General features: G+C 42.3%; 1 protein-coding gene across 2 annotated transcripts; it reads left to right on the forward strand.

Moving 5' to 3' along the window:
* The first annotated feature begins 1,320 nt into the window (after nucleotides 1-1,320).
* On the forward strand, nucleotides 1,321-26,384 carry LOC109889981 (wings apart-like protein homolog). 2 transcript variants are annotated; one of them, XM_020481886.2, is made up of 20 exons: nucleotides 1,321-1,693; nucleotides 2,471-2,856; nucleotides 3,505-4,225; nucleotides 5,789-6,093; nucleotides 7,025-7,146; nucleotides 14,366-14,461; nucleotides 14,786-14,950; nucleotides 15,600-15,736; nucleotides 16,667-16,778; nucleotides 17,038-17,271; nucleotides 17,349-17,460; nucleotides 17,850-17,947; nucleotides 18,123-18,199; nucleotides 18,365-18,537; nucleotides 18,743-18,858; nucleotides 19,142-19,564; nucleotides 21,217-21,430; nucleotides 21,541-21,629; nucleotides 24,275-24,370; nucleotides 24,469-26,384. In XM_020481886.2, the coding sequence occupies exons 2-20, from the start codon at nucleotides 2,493-2,495 to the stop codon at nucleotides 24,532-24,534; spliced, it is 3,720 nt and encodes a 1,239-aa protein (XP_020337475.1). In that variant the 5' UTR covers nucleotides 1,321-1,693; nucleotides 2,471-2,492; the 3' UTR covers nucleotides 24,535-26,384. The 2 variants fall into 2 exon arrangements, with proteins under 2 accessions (XP_020337475.1, XP_020337476.1); XM_020481887.2 differs by lacking the exon at nucleotides 1,321-1,693 and adding an exon at nucleotides 1,705-2,381.
* Nucleotides 26,385-26,649: the final 265 nt, after the last annotated feature.

The raw sequence follows: 26,649 nt of genomic DNA on the forward strand, positions 1-26,649 counted from the left end.
ATGTGACTCCATAAGTCTAGTGGTGTATTCAGCTGTGAAGGGCAGGGCGTGCCTATGTATGAAGCCAGGGTTTGTGTCCAAACATTCAGTCATAAGGGCCATGACGGCATTAGCTCATGCCTCTTGTGTATTAGCCCTGCTGTGTCAATATGTGTTAATTGGCTTAGATTGGTTACATGTGTAATCAAACTCAGAGATGGATCTAGATAGAAACATTTGGCTAGACCTTGTAGTTTAAAATGTTGTATTTTAAATGTATCTACCTAGACTAAGCATTGTCCATGTCTAACCCAGAAATAATTTTAGTTTGATCATATAGTCCTCAGACTTGTTAGCCTGATGTAGTATCTATAGGTCAGAGGAACTTATGCAAATACTTTTCTTTGGAGACCGAAATCACTTTCTTTTAACCATCGCAATGTGATGTCATGCACATAGCTGAGCTAAACTGACTTCTAGGGGTTATGATACCTGTGTTTTAGATTAGTCCCCTGGCAATCTCTACCAGTCGCAATGAGTCATGTTCTACACACAGGTGGCTGGTGTCACCTTAATTGGGGAGGTAGTAACACCTGGAATGGAATGTTGGAATGGTATGAACACATTAAACACGTGGTTTCCATGTGGTTGATACCATTCCATTTACTCCATTCCAGGAATTATTAAGAGCCATCCTCCCCTCAGCAGCCTCCTGTGGTTCTACATGAGCTTTCCTCTTCTGTTTCTGTGATTGTACATCAATCATTACATTCTCCTCGCTCAGACGTAGGCCTACAGGCCATACAATTGTTCCATGTACTTCAAGTCTGAGTAATAGCCAGTGATTGCAGCATTGACCACTTGCCCCAAAGCTGTGCATGAAGCAGTGTTCATTTAAATACATCTTGATCCCAGTTCAGTGCCAAAGCTTATTTGTATTTTAAAATGCTTTTATACATGCTACAACTTTGTTTCGAATTTGTACTTAGCGCACAACTATTAGGTAGGTTGTAGGCTAATAGTGGAATAGTGGAGGCACGCACCGCTACTGCTTGTCAACCAGCTCACCAAGCTCGTCAAGCTTGACCAAGCTGGTCAACCAGGTAAACAGGATTTTCCAGAAAGGGCAATTTTTTTATTTTATCGTCAAGGAAGGACGTTATGATTTACAAACTCTGATCTCAAATATCAGATTTTATGGCGTTACAGTAGTTATGTTCTCATTCCACACTGGGGGCAGTATACTTCTGCAGAACTATGCAGAAATGTATTCGCCCACCCTCTCTTTGCGCACCATCGAAAACACTTTTCTTTAAGTTTTTATCCAATCACACACACGTTTACTGACACAACTCGTCAAAGTCGCTTGGGCACTACAAAACATTATATTCGATGATTGGTCAACGGCTGTATTGTGGAGAAGTGACGCAATTTTCTTGGCCACATCCGAAGTCAGAGGGAGGGTAAATTTTAATGGCAGTCACTGGCGCTGTAAAATAAATGAAGTCCGGAATCTGGGAGGAATTCTTGACAATTTCGGTTATCAATGTAGCTCTTTAAACGCCTGTTTTCCCTGGTACATCTGCGTCGTATTTGTAAACGGTAGCTATCGTTGTTTCACGAAGTTAAGGCTTGTTTTGTGCGATTAGAGTACGCCGGAGTCAGACTAGGCCCAGCCGGGTGCAGAAGAAGCGGTCCCACTGAGTTGAGAGAGGTGTGTTTTAGGTGTTTTAAAGCGCATTTCGGACCATATCTTGTTTTAATATGTAACTAGGTACCTAATTTTGAGAGATGCATTTCGACACCTTTTTGTTACAGAAAATAACATCTTTAACGTTGCATTTGCTGGCTAGCAAACGTTAACGCGTTAGACATGTAAACATAGCTAGCTACAGTTCGCAGTAACGTTAGCTAACTACTATACATAGCTAATGCTGGTTTTTAGCAGATGTCCGGCCTTTTTCTTACATTGGCCCAGTCAGCCGTGTCATGAGTTGAGCGTTACTAGTTGGCCAGTGAGCTGGCTACGCAACATCGCGCCTATGTTTAATTTCAATGTGTAACTAGTTAGCTGGTTAACTAGCTGTTAACGTTACTAGTGCTGACAATATCATAGATTGAGATTAGTGTTGAAAGGAAACGTTAGCTAACTAGAGCTGGATAGCTATCTAGCCGAATAAACTAACATTGCTTGAGCTTAGTCGGCCAATTAGATGCTGTAGGTAGCTACTGTGGTTTTAGTGAATCTATCATTGCAATGACCCCCATCACACCTAATTTATTAGCAACGTAATCTCGAACCTCAGCGGCAGAGCTAAAGCTGATAGCTAGTCGTTTGATTTAATCAGCCACTACATTATAAACTGTATTCAGGGAAAAACAACATCCAATCTATTTTGCAGGTAGGCCTTCACACCACCCACCAGCTTTGCATGAGATAAATATTGTTCTAGTTAACTAAATGCATTGTTTTCTCGTGTTACACCCACAGAGAATATGTAACATAAATCAACATGACATCCAGATTTGGTAAAACCTACAGCCGTAAGGGAGGGGAGGCCAACTCCAAATTTGATGAGGTCTTCTCCAACAAGAAGGCCACACTGAGCACCAAATGGGGAGAAACCACTTACAAGGCCCAGCTGGGCTCCAAGCGGCCCCTTCAAAAGCCTGAGGTAGTCGAGTTACTCAAGAGGCCCCGCATTGAGGATGACGACAGCTCAGAGGATCCTTTTGGTTTTGACAGCGACGATGAGTCCAATCCTGTCACCTCCCACAGTGTGCCCCAGTCTGAACCAGCTGAAGGTGAGGCCAGTAATACGCCACCTGCTACAACCACAGTCCCAGTGGATAACAGTAGGAACAGCACAGCTACAGGTAAGAACTGGATGCAAGAAAACTGACTTACTGTTGGCTTTAAACATGTTGGACATGTTTTCATGGGGGGAGGCACTCAAAAGTCTAGCTTGAGCCTGTGTCTGTCTTAAAGTGCTAGTGTTTTGCAGCACCAACCACCTTCAGTAGAGCTGTTGTGTGTCTGGTGGGAACATGTTTCCACAGGTGCTTGTAGAATACTTGTATGTCTACAGTAGCTAAAGAACACCATGCATGTCTCTTGTATTTCATTTTTTGTTGCGTTTTTTATTATGTAAGGACAACTGCTTTACTTGATCCTTGTGATATTGCTTATGATGAGAGTGGTGGTGTGTGGATATTTCTGGAGCAGATAAAGTGAAGGGCTCCCTTGTGAGCTTGTTACACTCTGCTGGCAGCTTCTGTGTCAGCTTATCTCATCTTTGTCTCTCCCTGATAGCTCTCTAAAGAGAGATCAGGATTTTTACTGTAACACTATCGTCTCAGCAGGTCTGTACCCATTTCATTTAGAATACCTGATTTAGAAATGATACAAACCAAACAACCCGTGTTGAACAAAGTCTGAAACTGTATTTTACAATATAATGCTTGTGTAGAATGTATAATGCTTCCTTCTGTTAACTTGCTCTTTCATCTGCTTTGTGCTCACAGGCAAGCAAACATTGTCTAATGAGGGTGCAGAAAAGAGTAGCCAGTCCTTGTACAGAAGTAAATCGGACAGTAACCAGAAGCCTATTGCTCAGTCCTCTGTTACAAAGACTGTGCCCAAGGACCCCTATGTGGAATGGAGCTTAATAGGGACCCAGAGGTCTTCTACCTCCTCCACTAGTATGGACCCTCTCCAGGAAAAAGACTCAGCTGAGGCACCAGGGTTTAGCGGAGACTCACAGTTCTCTTCTTCCCAGGATGGGCTCTCAGCTGGGATGAAAAATGCTCAACAGGAGGCCCCGGCCGAGCCTGTTGTTGACAACCTTCCCCCCTCCCCGTTCCTCCTCAGGCCCTGCAACACTAGGAAATACATCCGTCCCAAACCCAACAAGGCCTCTGACGTTCCAGATGCTTCTGCTGCTTGCGACGTCAAACTGCCTGTAGCCGCCAGCGTTCGGGCTGCACTGAAGTCCAACAGTGTGTCCACTGCCAGCGGTAGCGCCGGTGCTAATGCTAGCAAAACGGTGGCCAAACCTGCTGGCAGGGGTCGGGTACGGGACTACACGGTGCTGCATCCATCCTGCCTGTCGGTGTGTAACGTCACCATCCAGGACTCCATAGAGCGCAGCATGGACGAGCTCATCACCAGCACACTCCCTACTGACCTGGGGGAGGTGGGACGGCTGAGGAAGAAGGCAGACGTACCTCCAGCCAAACCCAACAGGTAAACGACTCCACTTGCTGTGGTCCAGACAGTACACTCTAACTCCTCCCTCCCACTGGTCCTTCATGACATGCTTGGTACTACTTGCTTGATATTGTACAAATGTACGCTACTGTTCAAAAGTTTAGGGTCACTTAGAAATGTCCATATTTTTTAAAGAAAATAATTGGATTTTTTCTCCATTAAAATAACATCAAATTGATCGGAAATACAGTGTAGACATTGTTAATGTTGTAAATTACTATTGTAACTGGAAATGGCAGATTTCTTTAAAAACAATTATGGAATACTACGTAGGCATACAGAGGCCCATTATCAGCAACCATCACTCCTGTGTTCCAATGGCATGTTGTGTTAGCTAATCTAAGTTTAGCATTTTGAAAGGCTAATTGATCATTAGAAAACCCTTTTGCAATTATGTTAGCATAGCTGAAAACTGTTGTGCTGATTTAAAGAAGCAATGAAACTGGCCTTCTTTAGACTAGTTGAGTGTCTGGAGCATCAGCATTTGCAGGTTCGATTACAGGCTCAAAATGACCAGAAACAAAAAACTTTCTTCTGAAACTCGTCAGTCTATTCTCGTTCTGAGAAATGAAGGCTATTCCATGTGAGAAATTTCCCAAGAAACTAAAGATCTCGTACATTGCTGTGTACTACTCCCTTCACAGACCAGTGCAAACTGGCTCTAACAAGAATAGGAGGAGTGGGAGGCCCTGGTGCACAACTGGGCAAGAGGACAAGTACATTTGCGTGTCTAGTTTGAGAAACATGCACCTCGCAAGTCCTCAACTGGCAGCTTCATTAAATAGTGCCCGCAAAACACCAGTCTCAACGTCAACAGTGAAGGGGTGACTCCAAGATGCTGGCCTTCTAAGCAGCATTCCTCTGTTCAGTGTCTGTTATTTTTCCCAACTTAATCTTTTATTGGGCAGTCTGAGATGTGGCTTTTTCTTTGCAACTCTGCCTAGAAGGCTAGCATCCCGGAGTCGCCTTCTTTAAATTGGCACAACAGCCTTCAGCTGTGCTAAAATAATTGCAAAAGGGTTTTCTAATGATTAATTAGCCTTTCAAAATTATAAACTTGGATTAGCAAACACAACGTGCCATTGGAACACAGGAGTGATGGTTGCTGATAATGGGCCTCTGTACGCCTATGTAGATAATCCATAAAAAATCAGCCTTTTCCAGCTACAATAGTAATTTACAACATTAACAATGTCTACACTGTATTACTGATCAATTTGATGTTATTCTAATGGACAAAAAATTAAATTTTCTTTCAAGAACCAGGGCATTTAAGTGACCTCAAACTTTTGAACGTTGGTATACATTTACCGTTGAGCACGTAATGTCTCTTATACCCACTTTAGTTTGCCCCTATAATTGTTTTCTATATGTGGTTTACCAAATTTTTCTACTACATTGAGACTTAGGTGATTCTGTTCTCTCAATTTAAGCACCTCTTTTGTTTTTAGAAGACATTTGAATCCTTTGACTATGTTTTCATGTGTTCCATGTCAGCTGCTGATTTGAAATTAAATGATTCTCCTCTTGTAACATCAGGTTCCGCACCACCCAGAGTAAATCCAAGAAGGAGACCAAGCTGGAATTTTTCGGCTTTGAGGACAAGGGTGACCAGGAGGGGGAGGATGGCGCGGACCCCACGGCCGGCGGCAGCAGCTACAAGATCAAGTACTTTGGCTTTGACGACCTCAGCGAGAGTGACAGTGACGAAGAGGATGGCACCCATGTCAAAGTGAAGAGGAAGGCCAAGAAGGCTGCAGCTGTGGCGGTAGCAGCCATGGCTGTTAGTGTGCATAGCCCTCAGCCCAGCGACTCTCAGGACAGCCAGAGCAGCAGCAATACAGGTGATATACACTGTTGATGTTTGTTTGTCTATAGGTAAAAAAGGCTTTAGCTGTATGAAAAACAGGTGAGAGAGGCTATGTCATACTGTCAAAATATCAAATATTTGTTGCATGCTTCATAAACAACAGGTGCAGACCAACAGTGAAATGCTTACTTACGACCCTTCCCAACGCAAAGAGGAAAAAACAAGGAATAGATGCATAATGAGTAATGTTAACTTGGCTATATACACAGGGTACCAGTACAGAGTCTTTGTGCAGGGGTACACGGTAGATATGTACATATAAGTAGGGATAAAGTTACTAGGAAACAGGATAGATAATAAACCGTAGCAGCAGCGTATGTGATGAGTTAAGCGTTTGTGCAATGCAGATAGGTCAATTTAGCAGGCTTGTGGGGAGAAGATGTTCAGGGTCCTGTTGGTTCCAGACTTGTTGCATTGGCCCCACCTGCTGTGCGGTAGCAGAGAGCGCAGTCTATAACTTTGGTGTCTGGAGTCTTTGACAATGTTTAGGGCCTTCCTCTGACACCGCCTGGGTACAGAGGTCCTGGATGACAGGGAGCTCGGCCCCATTGATGTACTGGGCCATACGCACTACCCTCTGTAGCGCCTTGCTGTCGGATGCCAAGCAGTTACCATACCAAGTGGTGATGCAGCAAGTCAAGATGCTGTCAATGGTGCAGCTTTAGAACCTCTTGAGTGTCTGAGTGCCCATGCCAAATCTTTTCAGCCTCCTGAGGGTGAAGAGGCATTATTGTGCCCTCTTCACGACTGTTGTTGTTTGTGTGTGTGTGAACAATGATAGTTTGTTAGGCTCATGCTTTGCTTACTGTCAGTTTGCCTTCACCATGTAACTGGATTTCTATTGTAGATGTATTTCTATCATGTTGATTCCACTGTTAACCTCATTGTGCTGCTCCCCCACTCAGATATTCTGGAGTTTTCTGATGACTCTAACCTTGGTGGGTCTGAAGAGCAGAAGGGTCGTTCAGGAAAACAAGGGGACACATCCAAGGACATTGGCAGGAAGATCTTCAGTGGACCAAAAAAGGTGAGGGAGGAGGGATGCACATTTCTGTCCGTTTTGTTGCCAGCTAACCTAACCTCGTTAACTGGTCAACAAACAGTTCCGTTTCTTCCCAACAGTAAAATTAGGCGACCCACAGAAAATAGCCTACTATGCATGCATACAAGGAATGGACAATAGCAAGCCTATCTTCTTAGTCAAAAGGCTATAGCCTATTATTGAACATGCAACTCTTGGAATGAAACTGCTAATAAAACAGCAATAAAAAAATGCAATTAGCTGGAAAACCCAGTTCTAAACAGTGCAGCTAATGCGAGCGTTAAACTTAGGAAGATGGAGAATCTAATAGCAACCACTCGGATGGGTTGCTAATATGACTAGGACGGTGCTTCTGGACTAACGAAAGAAAGTTGATATGAAAACCCATAGAACAGGAGAGAAATAATGTCTTTATTAAAATAATAATAATTGCCTCCACATTTCTCTAGTGGGATTTCGCTAGGCTACTTTGAAGCAAGGTAAGAAAGACATGCCTCATTATTTGAAGTAAAATTTACTATTTAGGTTTCCAACAATTATACTGCCTCAAGCTCAAGTTGCAAAGTGGTGGGTGACTCGCTGATAGTCTGCCTACCGTTGATTATAGCCTATGCACTCGAATGAGAGGTGCGCTTGAATTACGTTGAGAAATAAATATAGCTATTTTTAATCGTGGCCGTCTGTTTTAAACACTATTGCATTTAGAATTGTTGGTATTGGCACATTGCGCAATGACTGGTGCTTATAAAATAATGTTTTACTCCTGTGGCAGCTTTTTAAGGAGGTGCTGTCTGACAGGTGCTGTGCTGTTCCTCTCCTCAAACTAGGCTCTGTATGCTGTGCGCGTGTGACAACTAAGATACTTAGCGACTAATGAAAATACACACGCACCAATTTAATACACATCATTATGCAAATTAACCTATAGACCGATAACCTGTCAAATGCATCTTCGGCGGCTAATCGATTTAACGGTTAACCATTCACATCCCTATGAGGAAGTTACGAAGTCTGATGTTTCTGTGTGTGGATTGTGTATGTGTGTGTGGGAGATTGTGTATGGAAAGAGTTTTGTTTGTGTGTGTAGCTGTGCTCATGAGGTAACACTGATACGAGCAACAATTGCTGTCACTATGGGGACGATATGTTCAATATGTTTCAAGCACTCAAGGGTGAGTGAGCAGCCAGAGAACATTCTCTTTTGAAGGGATAATTGTGCTGGAATCAATGACAGGATCACGTCTGCTTTGCTTCACTGGATATATAAAAGCGTTTTTTTGCCAGGCAGATGAATGGGACGGGCCTAATTACACGACTCTTCAGAAACGTCACAAGAACCTCTCTCCTCCACTCAAACATTTTACCAAATCAAGCGGAAAGTCGCACCATTTTCATAATTGACATGCCTAGATTGACCATGAAAATGAGTGATTAATAAGCCAGTTAAGAGGACCAACAGATTTGTTTTAATTCCAATAATGAGTAGTAACTGCACCAGCCACAGTAGCTGAGTCATACAGCAACAGTTGAACAACAGTACTCTGCACTGTAAGAATTTCACTGTACCGTTTACACCTGCTGTATCTATCCAGTGCATGGTAAATCAAATGTTATTTGTCAGATGCGCCGAATATAACAGGTGTAGACCTTTACAGTGAAATGCCTACTTACAAGTCCTTAACCAACACTGCAGTTTTAAGAAGAAATGCAGCAAAGAAGAAACAGTTACAAATAATTAAAGAGCAACAGTAAAATAACAATAGCGAGGCTATATACAAGGGGTGCCGGTACAGAGTCAATGTGCGGGGACACCGTTTAGTCGAGGTAATATGTACACTACTGTTCAAAAGTCTGGGGTCACTTCGAAATGTCCTTGTTTTTGAAAGAAAACTACTTTATTTTTTTGGTCCATTTTAAAATAACATCAAATTGATCAGATAGTGGAGACATTGTATCTGGATACGGCTGATATTATTTTTAAAATATATCTACATAGGCTTACAGAGGCCCATTATCAGCAACCATCACTCCTGTGTTCCAATGGTATGTTTTGTTAGATAATCCAAGTTTATAATTTTAAAAGGCTAATTGATCATTTGAAAAGCCTTTTGCAATTATGTTAGCACAGCTGAAAACTGTTGTTCTGATTAAGAAGCAATAAAACTGTCATTCTTTAGACTAGTTGAGTATCTGGAGCATCAGCATTTGCAGGTTGATTACAGGCTCAAAATGACCAGAAACAAATAACTTTCTTCTGAAACTCGTCAGTCTATTCTTGTTCTGAGAAATGAAGGCTATTCCATGCGAGGAACTGCCAAGACACTAAAGATCTGGTACTACTCCCTTCACAGAACAGAGCAAACTGGCTCTAACCAGAATAGAAAGAGGAGTGGGAGGCCCCGGTGCACAACTGAGTATGTTAGTGTCTAGTTTGAGAAACAGACTCCTCACAAGTCATCAACTGGCAGCTTCATTAAATAGTACCTGTAAAACACCAGTCTCAACGTCAACAGTGAAGAGGCTACTCCGGGATGCTAGCCTTCTAGGCAGAGTTCCTCTGTCCAGTGTCTGTCCTTTTGCCCATCTTAATCTTTTATTTTTGTTGGCCAGTCTGAGATATGGCTTTTTCTTGCAACTCTGCCTAGAAGGCCGGCATCCCGGAGTCGCCTCTTCACTGTTGAAGTTGAGACTGGTGTTTTGCGGGTACTATTTAATGAAGCTGCCAGTTGAGGACTTGTGAGGCGTCTGTTTCTCAAACTAGACACTCTAATCAAGCTATTCATTTGATGTTCTTTAGTTTTGGGTTGTAAACTCAGACAGACCTCAAACTCCAAGCAGGCTGACATGCATTTTACTGAGGAGTGGCTTCCGCCTGGCCACTCTACCATAAAGGCCTGATTGGTGGAGTGCTGCAGAGGTTGTCCTTCTGGAATGTTCTCTCATCCCCACAGAGGAACTCTGAAGGTCTGTCAGTGGGACAACTCGTTCTTGGTCACCTCCTTGAAGGTCACCTCCAAGGCCCCCCCCCCCCCCGATTGCCCAGTTTGGTCGGGCGGCCAGCTGTAGGCAGAGTCTTGGTGGTTCCAACCTTCCATTTAAGAATGATGGAGGTCACTGTTCTTGGGAACCTTCAATGCTTTCGTCTTTTTCTGGTTCCCTAACCCAGATCTGTGCCTCGACACAATCCTGTCTCGGAGCTCTACGGACAATTCCTTCAACCTTATGGCTTGGTTTTTGCTCTGACTTGCACTGTCAACTGTAGGACCTTATTAGACAGGTCTGTGCCTTTCCAAATCATGTCCAATCAATTGAATTTACCACAGGTTTGTCATAATGGGGTATTGTTTGTAGATTGCTGAGGATTTTTTTTTTTTTAATATATAGATATTTCTTTCTTTATATTAATTAATCTTGATTCTAGCCATCCCGGATCCGGGATCGTGAATAAAGCCTCAAGCTCATTACCATAACGCAACGTTAACTATTCATGAAAATCACAAATGAAATAAATATGCTAGCTCTCAAGCTTAGCCTTTTGTTAACAACACTGTCATCTCAGATTTTCAAAATATGCTTTTCAACCATAGCAAAACAAGCATTTGTGTAAGATTATTGATAGCTAGCGTAGCATTTAGCGTAGCATTCAGCATGCAAAATTTTCACAAAAACAAGAAAAGCATTCAAATAAAATCATTTACCTTTGAAGAACTTCAGATGTTTTCAATGAGGAGACTCTCAGTTAGATAGCAAATGTTCCGTTTTTCCCAAAATATTATTTGTTTAGGACAAATCGCTCTGTTTTGTTCATCACGTTTAGCTACAAAAAAAACCTGTATCCAGGAGTGTAATTAGCATAACACAACATTAACTATTCATGAAAATCACAAATGAAATGAAATTAATCTGCTAGCTCTCAAGCTTAGCCTTTTGTTAACAACACTGTCATCTCAGATTTTCAAAATATGCTTCTCAACCATAGCAAAATAAGCATTTGTGTAACAGTATTGATAGCTAGCGCAGCTAGCGTAGCATTTAGCGTTAGCATCAGCAGGCAACATTTTCACAACCAGAGAAACATTCAAATAAATAATTTACCTTTGAAGAACTTCGGATGTTTTCAATGAGGAGACTCTGTTAGATAGCAAATGTTCAGTTTTTCCTGAAAGATTATTTGTTTAGGAGAAATCGCTCTGTTTGGTGCGTCACGTTTGGCTACCAAAAAAACCCGAAAATTCAGTCATCAAAACGTCAAACTTTTTTCCAAATTAACTCTAATATCGACTGAAACACGGTAAACGTTGTTTAGAATCAATCCTCCACGTGTTTTTCACATATCTCTTCCATGATATATCGTTCGTGGAAGTGTGCGTTCTCCTCTGAATCTCAATGGAAAATGCCTCCAGTTGAAGATTACGCACCAATTTAGACAAAGGACACCGGGCAGACCCCTGGCAAATGTAGTCTCTTATGGCCAATCTTCCAATGATATGCCTACAAATACGTCACAATGCTGCAGACACCTTGGAGAAATGATAGAAAGGGCAGGCTCATTCCTGGCGCATTCACAGCCATATAAGGAGACAATGGAAAACAGAGCCTCAAATTCTGCCCATTTCCTGGTTGAAGTTTCATCTTGGTTTCGCCTGTAGCATGAGTTCTGTGGCACTCACAGGTAATATCTTTGCAGTTTTGGAAACGTTAGTGTTTTCTTTCCAAAGCTGCCAATTATATGCATAGTCGCATCTTTTCGTGACAAAATATTGCGCTTAAAACAGGCTTTTTTTTTTTTATCCATAAATTAAAAGAGCGCCCCCTATATCCAAGAAGTTAAGGCTGTAACGTAACAAAATGAAAAGTCAAGGGGTCTGAGTAATTTACCAAGACATTAGTTATTCTATCAACAATTAAGTAATAAATTATTTCCGCTGCCATTTGTCACATGATCTATTTCACAGACGACAAATTATCCACCCATATCTAGCGTATTTTGTTTTGCCGACATTTGAAAGGTTTACAGACATTTGCTCTTTCCATCAGCTCCGTCATTCTTTTTTTTTGGGTCTGACATACTTTACTCACATACTTGTTTTGATGGAACATGCAAAAATATAAACTGCTCATTGTAGCTCTGCCACAAAAATGGAAAAGGCAATTACTCAAAAGAGAAAGGAATTAATTAGGTTGTCTGCTGCCAATCAAAAACCATGCATGGCTTAAAATTACTAGTGTGAATCATAAAATATATCAGTTTCACTTCAGGTTGAGAGGTTTGACAACATACAGCTTAACATTCAAGACAGTTGGAACAGATTTCATGTCACAATATGAACTGATACAAAACATTTGACGCATCAATCCATTCTTTTCAATTTAAACTAAAATTCCCGCTACACACAAATAATGTGCAATGTATGGGGGCATTGAACAGTCAGCTCTGTGAAAAGACTGCAATGAAGAAACAGAATCAATAGATCATCTCTTTTTGTACTGTCTTTCGGTAGCTCGCATTTGCAGTCAGGTCTAGCAGTGGTTGTTAATGTCTGTGTTCAGATGAACCTACAAACAGTACTGTTAGATCTGAAAAACCACAGTCTATTCATGGAAAATATGATTATACTCTTAGGTAAAATATTTATTTGTTGGGCAATATCTGTAGACAAGGTACAAATAGTGTTTCAAGACCCTTGGGACAGCACAGTAAAACAAGATGTAGCACAATTGTGATAGACTTGGAAAGATGGATTAGTCTGTGGACATGAGGGATTGGTTGATTTGCCGATTCACTTGGAGTCCAGAACAAATAGGAGTACTTTACCCTGCGTGTACAAAACATTACAAACACCTGCTCTTTCCATGACATACTGACCAGGTGCAACTCAATATTAGGAGGGTTCTTAATATTTTATAGTGTGTGTGATATATATCACACACACATTACCAGTCAAAAGTTTGGATGCGTACTCATTCAAGGATTTTTCTTTATTTTCTAGAATAATAATGAATACATAAACTATGAAACATATTTTCATTTGTTACTACATGATTCCATGTGTTATTTCATAGTTGTGATGTCTTCACTATTATTTTACAATGTAGAAAATTGTAAAAATAAAGAAACCCTTGAATGAGTAGGTGTGTCCAAAATGTGTTGACGGGTACTGTTTCCGCCAGGTTCTCCAACCATGGGTGGATGGTGAGGGGAAGGTGGTGGTGAGGACCAGGGAAGGTGGTGGTGAGGGCAAGGGGGGGAAATGGAATCAGAAATGATGCAAGTAATGTTTTTTTTATACCAATCGGTCTGCTGGTTTCATAGCTAAAAAAAAAAAACACATTGTTTGTGTTAATCACAACACTTCTCAATATAGGCAAGTCAAGTTCAGGATATGCACTAGACCAGGTTTTCCCAAACTTGGCCCTGGGGCCCACCTGGGTCCATGTTTTTTATTTGCTTGAGCACTACAAAGCTGATTCAAAGAATCACAGCTTGATGATGAGTTGGTTATTTGAATCAGCTGTGTAGTGCTAGGGCAAAACCCAAAACGTGCACCAAGGGGGGGCCCCAGGACCGAGTTTGCTAAACCCTGCACTAGACGACTTCAAAAATGGATAGTTTTCCATTAGAATGCAGTGTCCGAACATACCCATACATAGGTAGACCTATTCGGTATCATTAAAACATAAAGCATGTCTGATGTTTGTATTCCTTCCATCACAAACTCTCCACTTTTATAACAGATCTAATGTTTTTTTCCTCCAAATGGATAGAATTTTTATTAAAGTGAGCTTCCTGAGTCGTGGAGATGATAGGATAATAGTATAAGATGAACTTAAATGTCCCCAAGGTGCAATTTAGGGGAATAATGTATTTATTTCGGAAGTCGGTTTTGGTCAAAGTGAAAAGAAGTGACCGTTTTTGTCCAGGAGTCTTCAGAAAGCAACTTGATGAAAAGAGCCACGTAGCTTCATAAGTCTAGACCTTATGAAGTTGTTTATTATACAATTCTCCGCTATTAGCTCCTATGGTATTGTGATGAGGCTAATAATAAGTCAGATTTATCTAGTACCTACTGTTCCCAAAACTGAGGAAGTCTAGGTTTGTTTTGCTAGTTCATCATGAATCCTTTCTACTACTCCTGAAAGCTGTTCTGTAATCATTCCCAGTGCTACTGTACTTACCCTGTTCCTGTGGTTGTGTGTTGTGCAGTCCCCTGCTAAAGCTGTGTACAATGCTCGCCACTGGAACCAGCCTGAGCCTGAGGAGATTCCCCTGCCACCCCTTGCCTGCGCGCACACTGCTCCGGTGAGAACTACTCTAGGACACTGCCAGGGCTCTGCCTTACACAAATTCACGCATGCACACCATGTATTGAATTTGCGATCTCTAGTAAGACGATAACAATGCGTTGTCTAACAATGCGTTGTCCTGTAAATAATGCATTGCCCAAATAGCAGCCTCACCTACTTGAGATTTCAGAGCGGGAAATTTAAATCCATATTAGCTGTGTTCTGCTTAGTCAAGACTTTGAAAATGTCCCAATAGGAGACATTTTAGATTGTCCAAGGGCACCTGGAACTAGATTTTGTTTGTCTCTAACTTTGCTTTTTGATTTATTCCCCTCTCCAGGCCAGCATATCGAGCGGAAGTAGCAAGGACACCAATTCTCACAAAGACGACGGTCTGTTCAAAGCGCCTCCCCCACCGCCCAAAGTCATCAAGTCTGTGACCATCCCCACTCAGCCTTACCAGGACATCGTCACAGCTCTCAAATGCAGGAAGGAACACAAGGAGGTGAGCCAGGCATGCTGGGTGACGCTTCACTCCCTCAACAGTCGGCATGATCTTTGCACTGTTAACATCACCCGACCACTTATCTGCCATTTTCACAATTTGCGTTTGCGTGCTTGTATGGATTATTTTTTTATCTCCCGCAGGCCACTCTGTCGTTATTCATTCCAAACACAGTTTAGACTGTTGATGTCCATTTAGAGCGCCGTGTAAAGCTTGTCTTTGTTAATTTTAAACACAGTATGGGCAGGAGGGTTCCTGAGGAACATGCTGTTTCATTAAGGCCTAGCCACAACTAGCAGATTTGTCTTTGTGCTCTTGACCAGACAGTTGGTTGCACATCCCCCTTACCAAGAGGAACTGAACCGAATCGATCCTGTTGGGCAGTGTCTTCGCCTTAGAAAACCTCTGTTGGCCTGCGTACACACACATAGTTATTGATAAGGGAGTATTATCCCAGTCAGCTAATGGAACTAATCGAGTGGAGCCGCTTTGCATGCTGTGAAAATGTTATCTTTTTTTTTTTCTTTGGACAGACACACATGCACACAGACACTTGCATTAGATAACAATTTTAAATCATGGTTATTTTGCTCAATGTTCAGTGCCATTTTCTTGTGTAAATGTCAGTCATTATCTCTTCCCCTTGTAGCTGTACACGGTTGTGCATAATGTGAAGCACTTCAACGATGTGGTAGAGTTTGGTGAAAACCAGGAGTTCACTGATGACTTTGAGTACCTGGAGACAGGCCTGAAGAGCAGCCAGCCACTCAACACACGATGCCTTAGGTAAGATAAACCCACTCAACATTGTCCACCTTGGCAAAAAGAGCTCTTATTTAACATTTCCATATTCACACACACACACAGAGTGCCTTCGGAAAGAATTCCGACCCCTTGACTTTTTCCAAATGTTATTGTGTTACAGCCTTATTCTAAAATGCATTGAGGAATTTCTTCATTTAGTCTATGCACAATATCCCGTAATGACAAAGTGAAAACAGGTTTTTAGAATTTTTTGCAAATGTTTAAAAAATAAAAAGCAGTATTCAGTTCCTCAGACCCTATGCTAAGAGACTTGAAATTGAGCTCCGGTGCATCCTGTTTCCAATGATCATCCTTGATGTTTATACAACTTTTATTGGAGTCTACCTGTAGTAAATTCAATTGATTGGACATGATTTGGATAGGCACCTGTCAATATAAGGTCCCACAGTTGACAGTGCATGTCAGAGCTAAAACCAATCCATGAGGTTGAAGGAATTGTCCATAGAGATCCAAGACAGGATTTTGTCGAGGCACAGACCTGGGGAAGGTTACCAAAACATTTCTGCAGCAATGAAGATCCTCAAGAACACCGTGGCCTCCATTCTTAAATGGAAGAAGTTCGGAAGACTCTAACTAGAGCCGGCTGCCCAGCCAAACTGCGCAATCGTGGGAGAAGGGTCCTGGTAAGGGAGGTGACCACGAACCCGAACCCAACAACCCTAAGCACACAGCCAAGATGATGCAGGAGTGGTTTCAGGACAAGTGTATGAATGTACTTCAGTGGCCCAGACTTAAACCTGATCGAACATCTCTGTAGCTACCTGAACATAGCTGTGCTGTGTTTTTACCCATTTACTTTCATTATATTTACTTGTCCACTTAATACTTTTATGTGCTCTTCTCCTCTGAACTTCTTCAAACACTCTCCCCCTCTCTTGCGCCTCTCTCTAGTATAATCAGTTTAGCCGCAAGGTGTGCAATGCCCAGTTTCCGGATGCACCTACGGGCCAGAGGGAAGGTGGCTCAGGTCTTCAAGATGTTGAATGATGCCCCGCTGCATCCGGTAGGAATCTGACGTCTACAACCACAATTGACTCAAACTGTAGTAACTGACCCAAGCTAATGGTAACAAAACCAGTGTGTTTCAATAAATCTACCTCAGCTTATTTGTGGCAATGACTTATTTGTCCTGTAGACACTTCACATTTTGCTATTGAACCTGAATTTGAATAAACAAGGACAATATTTAAGGTCTTCCCCTGCAACCAAATGCTTTTGAACTGATTGTTGCCCCTCGCCACTCTCCCTTCACTCTTCTCCAGAACCTGGCCCTGTGTACTGCCTCTCTGATGTACATCCTAAGCAGAGACAGGTTAAACATGGACCTGGACCGGGCCAGTCTGGAGCTGATGATCAGACTGTTGGAGCTGGAGCACGACCACTCGGGCCACCACCAGGACCAGCTCACTGCCAAGGAGATGACCAAGGTCAAGGAGAAGATCCGCAAGCTATGTGAGACGGTTCACAACAAGCACCTGGACTTGGAGAACATCACGGTACGCGGGGTCAATCAGAATGTCTTTGTATTGATGATGGTGAGTTGGATTTTTATAGCACTTTGTTTGTTTTGCAGTCGTGTCACCTGGCCATGGAGACCCTGTTGTCTCTGACCTCGAAGAGGGCCGGGGACTGGTTCAAAGAGGAGCTGCGCTTACTGGGAGGCCTGGACCACATTGTAGATAAAGGTGTGTGTTGTAACAGTTTTGACTTGAGTTTATTTTTTGTTAAGGCTGCCAGATAGGTTATGAAATGTTTGATTTGTCCTTTTTACTTTGAGTTGGTCTCATCTGGCAGTGAAGTCTACAGCAATACAAAGGACTCATGTAAAAGTCAGTACTGGGAAATACACTTTTCATATACTGTTAAACATTGAAATAACTGCAACTATTTGAATATTTTGCATTTGTTGTATTATTCAACATTTAATGATCAAATAAATACAAGTCATTACTTAATAATAATAGTAATAATAATATGTTCACTTAGGAAGTCTCATAAGTTGCATCTTATCTAGGCCATCTTACTTTGTTAGAACATAGTCATTGGCATACATGTGAATTATTGTCTTCTGCAGTGAAAGAATGTGTTCAGAACCTGAGCCAAGAGGAAGACAAGGAGAAGCTGGTGTCATCGCTATGGGGGGCAGAGAGGTGTCTAAGAGTACTGGACAGTGTAAGTACAACATCAAGGAGTGTTGGCAGGCTGAGTTTTGAAATCCATTCATTGAATACAAGAGGGGAAAGTACATTGACTCTGCACTCTCTGCTTCATGTGACCAACTTTGATTTGACAATTGAAAAGGCATTTCAACATCAGTCTAGTGTGTCTTTCTGTCCTTCCATTGCAGGTGACTGTCCAGAACCCAGAGAACCAGGGCTACCTGATCGCTTACAAGGACTCTCAGCTCATAGTGTCCTCTGCCAGGTGAGACTGAAAGGCATGCTAATCTTTTGACACCCACGCTCGCTTGCTCCATCGCTCGCTCGCTCCATCTTGCGTTCTCTCTATCGCTCGCGCCATCTCGCTTTCTCTCTCTTGCTTCATTTCTCTCTCTTGCTTCATTTCTCTCTCTTGCTTCATGTCTCTCAGAGGTTTGCGGTACTGTGAGGACATGATTCAGCGCTACAGCCGGGAGGTGAACAGCTCTCTGTGTTCGTCAGGCACGGCGCTGCCCCACTGCAGCTTCAGCAACGTGGGCAAGGCCGTTGAGGACTGCATGAGGGCAGTCATAGGGGTGCTACTCAATCTCACCCACGACAATGGTAATATCACTGCATCAACATGACCTCTACATCGAGCAACATTGTAGCTAGCGCAATGCGTTCCCAATCCTAGTGCCTTGTTTCTCTGCTCCTCGTCTCTTTTGATCGCATCCCAGCTGTGCTAGAGTCCTCATAACACACCCCAGCTAGCTGCAGGGTGGCGGCTGAGAGGTAACTCTGGACTGTACTGTGGTTTTTTTTTTAGAGTGGGGAAGCACTAAGACTGGAGTGCAGGACCGGCTCATCATCACAGCACTCAACTGTGTCCTACGGGTCCCACGCTACATACCTCAGGAACAACGCTTTGACATCAGAGTCCTGGTGAGAGGCGCTGTGTGTGTTGTAGGCCTGCTTGGAAATGATTACACAAATCCAGTTACTTGGACCCATCTTTGAAGCATGTGGTTCCTGTGTACCCACTTCATTGAAGTGCCACTTAATGAATGCCTAGGTAGTAATTAAAACCGAAGCTTCAATGTAGTAATTGCAGGTTGTTTGTGCTCAATGTTTTATTATGGGTCTCAATGAAGTGTATGTCCTTGAGCCTTTTTAACAGCATCGCTCCTCTCCTCCTGTCTGTGTGTGTGTGTGCACGCTGGTACAGGGCTTGGGTCTGCTGATTAACCTGGTGGAGTACAGTGCCAGAAACCGCCACTGTCTGGTGGACATGGAGTTCACCAGTTCAACCAGCCCTGAAGGCATCCAAGGAGAGGCAGGTGGAGAAGAGACCCAGACCCCTGAAGGCATCCAGGGAGAGTCAGGGGGAGAAGAGACCCAGACCCCTGAAGGCATCCAGGGAGAGTCAGGGGGAGAAGAGACTCAGACCCCTGAAGGCATCCAGGGAGAGGCAGGGGGAGAAGAGACCCAGACCCCTGAAAGCATCCAGGGAGAGGCAGGGGGAGAAGAGACCCAGAACCCTGAACAATTCCTAGCCTCCACAGATCCAGCTACACCAGCCCTTACAGAGGGTGAGGCTGAGAAGAAGACCAAGGAATCCTCTTCAAGTGCCCTGGCTGCTCTGGTGCAGGTAATAGTTCTGTTATTACTACTTCAGAATAATTTTGAAGGGAATTTGTAGCAAGAAGATCGAAAAACACGGGTAATTAATTGAGTTACTCTTGTGCATTTGTCTGAGTCTTCCACAAGTACATAGAGTAGCCCCCGGCTGAATTCCTTTTTGCCGAATGAGCTCTTTTGGTGTCCTCTGGTACATTCTAATGCCTTTATTCCATCAGAAATACACAGCGACATTATTGACTTACCTCCCAGATTGGAAAATGTTTTGTGAATTGTCGAAAGGCATTACTTTTTACAATTTAAATTACTGAAAAATGTATGAATTACGTGTATTGTTAGTTATTTTGGATATCGTCTAGGCCTATATGATCAGGAATATTTAGTGAAGTGTTATATCGTTCTGATTCCGTTTAGTTTTGTCAAATTTGTTTTGTTTTTTCCAGGTTCCCAAATTTCTATATTTTGTCAGGTTTTTGCTCACAGATCACTTATCTTTTATTTATTTTTTATAGATCATCCAATTTAGTTGGTTTTCTAAGTCTACAACAAAGCTTAAGCCATATGAGACCACTTTTGAGGTTTGGGAAAAATCTGAGATGTAGATTTTTGACTGTCAAAATCATCGCTAACGGCTACACATAGTGGTAGACGCTTGCACACACACACCGATGGGGGCATTCTCGTTGGCTTTTAGAAAGTTGCAGGAAATGGGATTCAGGGATGCATTCTGTTCATGTCGTATGATTATCTCGGGAAAATAATGCCTTTTCAAAACATTTAGTTTATTCCCTACTAAGGTCAATACATTTTTGAATGTTGTTGAATTCTGTTTTAATGCCTGGATTTCATGAGGGCCCTAATGATCATATTTGGACCAGAATGAGGCTCTCCTCTACCTATTGTTCCTGCAGTGATGATTCACCATCTTTATTGAATGTTGTCATAATTTATCTGCAGATAATCACCAAAAAGCCTAGGCACTTCAGGAGCCTGTGCAAAGTAGTGAGCCAAATAAATGTCTCTCTCGCCGACGCGATCGTTAGGCCAGACTGACTGACTAGACGAGTCACTTACTTTTAGCATCACTGTCTGGCAAAACCCGACCTCCTAGGAAATCCTTTGGTTTACTTGCCCCAATGCGATAATGTGGACATATAACTACTTTGCATGATTTAACAATGGTAAAGGGATATAGGAGATTGACTTTATTCAGTCAGTTGGACACCTTTTTATAAACTAGTCAACACTTGCTATTCAGTTGTCAAAGCACAGTAAATAGACTGAAACACTCTAAAGGAAATGAATGAATGTGCCAGAAAACAATAATTAGGCCGTTGTGGATTTCAACTAATTGTTACCACTGACATGCAGATTCACGAGCATCATGTTATCTTCCTCTTTAAAGAAATTTGACAGCAACCAACCACAAGCACACACATTGTACTGGGAGGCAGAATGTGTTTCCCTGTCATCGCTTGCTTTGTGACTGACAGGAGCCTATCCTATCAATAGATTGCTAGAAAGATTCATATTGTTCATCGTAGTTAATATGAAGTGGAATAAGTATCCGGCTGAAAATGAGTCTGTAACCAGATGATTAGCTGACGGCCAGAGCTAATGTCTGTCTGGCAGGAGTTTGACTGTCTTTTCCTCCGTCCACAGTTCTTCTTGGAGCGGGAGCGAGCAGCCATATTGGCTGAGGCGCAGACTGATGACCTCATCAGTGAACCTCCCAAGCCCCAGGACCAGAGCGGGGAGTGGCAGGAGACATCGGGCGAGATCCAGTGGGTCGCTGCAGAAACCAACGACGGTGAAAATGACAAGGAAAATGACACAAAGAAAGACGAGGAAGACGAGGAGCTAGATCTCAACAAAGGTAAAGATGTGGGTCTGTGTAAAATGATTTTTTTGTAACAGTTTCCAATTGTATCACTACTCCATGTCGAGTGCTGTTCTCCTTCACCCTCTCTCTCTGTGGTGGTGTAGCTCTGCAGCATGCTGGGAAGCACATGGAGGACAGCATTGTGGCTTCCTACACAGCTCTGCTCCTGGGTTGTCTGTGTCAGGGCAGTCAGGTAAGCTTCCGGCAAACTAGTGACAACCATGTTCCTCATTCCTCGCACTGGGGGTGCAGGCTTTTGTTCCATCTCAGCACTAACACACCTGATTCAACTAATCAATAAAGGGCTTGATTAAGTTTGCAGATTTGAAGTACAGATGTAGGATCTTAATTTGAACCAGTTTGCTACAGCAAGAAAATAATCCTGCAGCAACAGGAAATGTGGATTATACTTGGACATTAGTGGTTGATTTGATTTTCTATTACAGAAAATGTATTGAATTCCAAAGTGGAAATTATAAACTTCAGAAGCCTTTTTAAACCTCAAATAGCCTACAATTTTTTAATTACAGGAATGTTGTCCTGCAACAGGCTGATCAAATTAAGATCCTACATCTGTATAGGCTACTGCAAACCAGTGCCATTCTTCTGTCTTGATGGTAGGTCTCTTCGAGTGGCGTTTTCCTTAGAGCCTTTTGCTAATAGTGTTATCTGTGCAGTGCTAGTATTTTCCCCTTGCAAAATATCAGGAAGAGAAATGTAATCTTGTCAAAGACAATGGCAATAATCTAGGACCGACTCTTCTCTGTATACATCAATGATGTCGCTCTTGCTGCTGGTGAGTCTCTGATCCACCTTTACGCAGACGACACCATTCTGTATACTTCTGGCCCTTCTTTTGACACTGTGTTAACAACCCTCCAAGCAAGCTTCAATGCCATACAACTCTCCTTCCGTGACCTCCAATTGCTCTTAAATACAAGTAAAACTAAATGCATGCTCTTCAACCGATCGCTGCCTGCACCTGCCCGCCTGTCCAACATCACTACTTTGGACGGCTCTGACTTACGAATACGTGGACAACTACAAATACCTTAACGTATGTTAAGTCTAGAATTGGCTTCCTATTTCGCAACAAAGCATCCTTCACTCATGCTGCCAAACATACCCTTGTAAAACTGACCATCCTAGCAATCCTCGACTTCGGTGATATCATTTACAAAATAGCCTCCAATACCCTACAAACCTAATTGGATGCAGTCTATCACACTGCCATCCGTTTTGTCACCAAAGCCCCATATACTACCCACCATTGCGACCTGTACGCTCTCGTTGGCTGGCCCTCGCTTCATACTTGTCGCCAAACCCACTGGCTCCATGTCATCTACAAGACCCTGCTAGGTAAAGTCCCCCCTTATCTCAGCTCGCTGGTCACCATAGCATCACCCACCTGTAGCACGCGCTCCAGCAGGTATATCTCTCTGGTCACCCCCAAAACCAATTCTTTCTTTGGCCGCCTCTCCTTCCAGTTCTCTGCTGCCAATGACTGGAACAAACTACAAAAATCTCTGAAACTGGAAACACTCATCTCCCTCACTAGCTTTAAGCACCAGCTGTCAGAGCAGCTCACAGATTACTGCACCTGTACATAGCCCACCTATAATTTAGCCCAAACAACATCTTTCCCTACTGTATTTATTTATTTTGCTCCTTTGCACCTCATTTTTATTTCTACTTTGCACATTCTTCCACTGCAAATCTACCATTCCAGTGTTTTACTTGCTATATTGTATTTACTTCGCCACCATGGCCTTTTTTTTGTTGCCTTTACCTCCCCTATCTCACCTCATTTGCTCACATCGTATATAGACATGTTTCTACTGTTTTATTGACTGTATGTTTGTTTTACTCCATGTGTAACTCTGTCGTTGTATGTGTCGAACTGCTTTGCTTTATCTTGGCCAGGTTTATCTTGCCTACCTGTTTAAATAAAGGTGAAATAAAAATAATAATAATAAAATAATAATAATAGATGTGTGTGTATATATAGGCCACGATCGGGTTATTCTATTCGCCATGGACAAAGTAGAGCACTGCAGTTGCCTTTACTTTTCACTTACTTGTTAATAAGTGTATATATATATACTTATTAACAAGTAAGTGAAAAGTAAAGGCAACTGCAGTGCTCTACTTTGTCCATGGCGAATAGAATAACCCGATCGTGGCCTATGGTGGTCTAAGCCACTGCCTCGAACTCCTATACCACTGCAGCATGCGATCGATTCCGGAACACTTATTCAGCAACTCTCTCTCTCTTTCCCCTTTACCTCTGTCCTAGCTGATAAACAAATAACAATATGAGAGGAAGCAGAAAAAAAGAACCTGATCGCTGATTCCAGTTCATTTCCAGTTCATTTGCAGTTCAGTTGCAGTTCAGTTGCATAAATGCTGCATTAGATTTCACTTGCGAGAGCTTGAGTCTGTCAAAAGCTATTAAACTATTAAACTTAATATGACACAATACAATTGCAGAATACATAAAAGCACAGATTTTTTGGGGGGACTAATTTAAACTATTTATATGACTATTTCTGGACTACTTTAGGTAACATAAAAGCGTAGTTCAAAGCTTGAGTACTGTTGTAGTCCATCGATAAATGGAAATTCGTGGGAAAGCTAGTAGCCTTCTCCTCTAAACACCTCGTGAGTCATTTTCTGCTCTACCTACATCGGTGCAGAGTTGACCAAGATCTGTGCAGATGCACCGAAAGGTGAGCTGAAAATAACTTGTCATTGCTTAGTTATTTCAGCTGGTTGCGTATTTTTGCGAGAGGGAAATTTTGCCCCTTAATGTGTATTTGCTTCATTCTCTCTCCTCAGGTTAATGTGACAACTGTGCGGGAAAACCTTCCCAAGGGAGATTTCTCAATAATGACAGAAATGCTGAAGAAGTTCTTAAATTTCATGAACCTTACTGTAAGTAGGCGACGTCTTTTGATAATGACCTAGCATCTCTTTCTCCTTTTACATAGGAGCACAATACAAGCTAACTTTCTCTCCGATCTCTTTTTCAGTGTGCATTTGGCACCACAGGGCATAAGTCCATCTCTCGTGTCATAGACTATCTGGACCACTGTTAGTGAACCCTTCTTTGCACTCTTGAGTGCAGATAAGGGGACATCTTTTCAGATCTGGCAACCCAACAAGGGTCCCACCAGATCTGGCAACCTTAGCAAGGTTATGTCAGATGTGGCATCCCCAGCAGGACGGGCTGTACAGAGAATCCACCAGAGATCATCGGTGTCCCAACAGTGTCCCTGGCATTGCTTCAACATGTGTTCTCATTCTGAAGAACAAGACACACACCACACACACAATGGCCTGTGATGGTTGTAGAAAAGGGAAGGGAACTGTAGAAAGCCCCTCTAAATTTCAGTTCTGATTATGACCATTTGCATAAGCTCGCAGTCAAGTTGAAATCTTCTGGAGTTTTCTTCAATGCTTGTTTAAGTTATTCTCACAAGGTCATGTAATGTAACATCATTCTACATTTTAAGAAATCATCAGTTCAGGATGACTGATGTTAAGTATTTGTTTTTAAATAATGGCACTTGAATACTTTTAAAAATAGTTTTACTCTTTGCCCTTCCAAATTTGACTTTACAGTCAAACTGAGTTTTGTGTTTTAAATTTGCAATTGGTCGTTTTTATGATTGTGGTTATGCTGTGTGAGATGCTTCAAGTCTCTACAGTTCCTTACCTTTTACATGTTCCACCTAACACATCACTTGAAGTGGCTGGATATATTAACTGCTGTTTGTACGGTTTTCATTACACTCCCAGAAACCCTGGTAAACCGGACTAACATTAATAATAACCAAACCTCGGCCACCTGGCATAATCCTCATTGAACATTGTTTGCCCATACTGTGGTTGTCAGTGGTGGTTAGTGGCACTTTAAATGAAGAAGACTGTCTCATGGTAATGGTTGGAATGGCCACACGTTTGGTACCATTCCATTCACTCCATCCATTACTACGAGCCGTTCTCCCCTCACCAGCCTCCTCTGGTGGGCATTGTATCTTACCACTTCAAGTAGCGCTGATCCAGAACCAAGCCCAGGGTTCACCACCTGGTTCTGGACAGGGGGTGCAGGTTGCATCCAGCCCTGCAGTAATTATCAAAAGCCTGCACACCTAGTACCCTGTGTTGGTGATCCCTGTCCTAACCCCAACCCCCCCTAGGCACCCCCAAGTCTGTGAGCACTGGATAGTAAAATGTTGACAATTCTACCTAGTTTATCGGAGGGAAAAGTGAAGTAACTACCATACTGCTTATACCTATCCTTTCCGATCTGCTTGTAGTGGTAGCCTCTGGACAGGGCTGTAGTGTTTCTTTACTGCCCCTTGTGTCTTAAGTCATCATGTTGGACATGACCTTCCAACTCTGAGCGGTGAACCAGTACCCCTAAACCTCCTTTCAGCTACTCTAACTAGTCCTGTGCTCCAATAAGATACTGATTGAATAACTGCCATACAGATTTAATTTCCCTCTGATTTGTAGAGCTGCAATTGAACAGACATGTTACCTAAAAGTTGAGTTGCAAATCTAGGATGTATTCATAATGACGATTCTGTTGCAAAATGTTTTTACAAACAAAACAAGGGTTTCTATTGGACAAATTCAGTTAGGTCCGTTCCGTTTTTCTGTTTGCTTCCGTTTGGTTGTTAAACGGTTTCTATAATGAAAGGAATTTCAGAATGTAAACACCTGTAAATAGTGGTTAGTGGATGTTAGAATGCTAGACTACTTTTCTGAAGCTGATATTTTTATTTTCTACAATATTTCTGAGTTGTCATTTTGAAGTAAAAGCAAAAAAATACAAACACCGTTGCAGGATGAAAAAAGTTTGTACCGGTTTTGAGGACGTTGTCTTTGATTACATGTAAATAATTGTAACTCAAATAAAAAGTTACTTTCAGTACACTCATGTCTGGTATTGTGTGAGAAATACTTGTGTATTCATTCTGCTATTAACATACTGACTGGCTTAGCCTCAGGAGGCAAACATTTATACATAGAACTTGAGGTATTCGTGTAAAGACACTGTATGCATGACTGTATTCTGTTTATCCCCGTGAGTGCTTTCTGGGAGTGTGTGTTGCTTCTCTCCCCCCCTTCTTTGTTCATTCACCCTGACAGACTCGGACTGAGTTGCACAATAGAAACAATAATTTTATACTTAAAGCACCACA

Source organism: Oncorhynchus kisutch, linkage group LG4, assembly GCF_002021735.2.
Source record: "Oncorhynchus kisutch isolate 150728-3 linkage group LG4, Okis_V2, whole genome shotgun sequence".
In the NCBI taxonomy this organism is placed as follows: domain Eukaryota; kingdom Metazoa; phylum Chordata; class Actinopteri; order Salmoniformes; family Salmonidae; genus Oncorhynchus; species Oncorhynchus kisutch.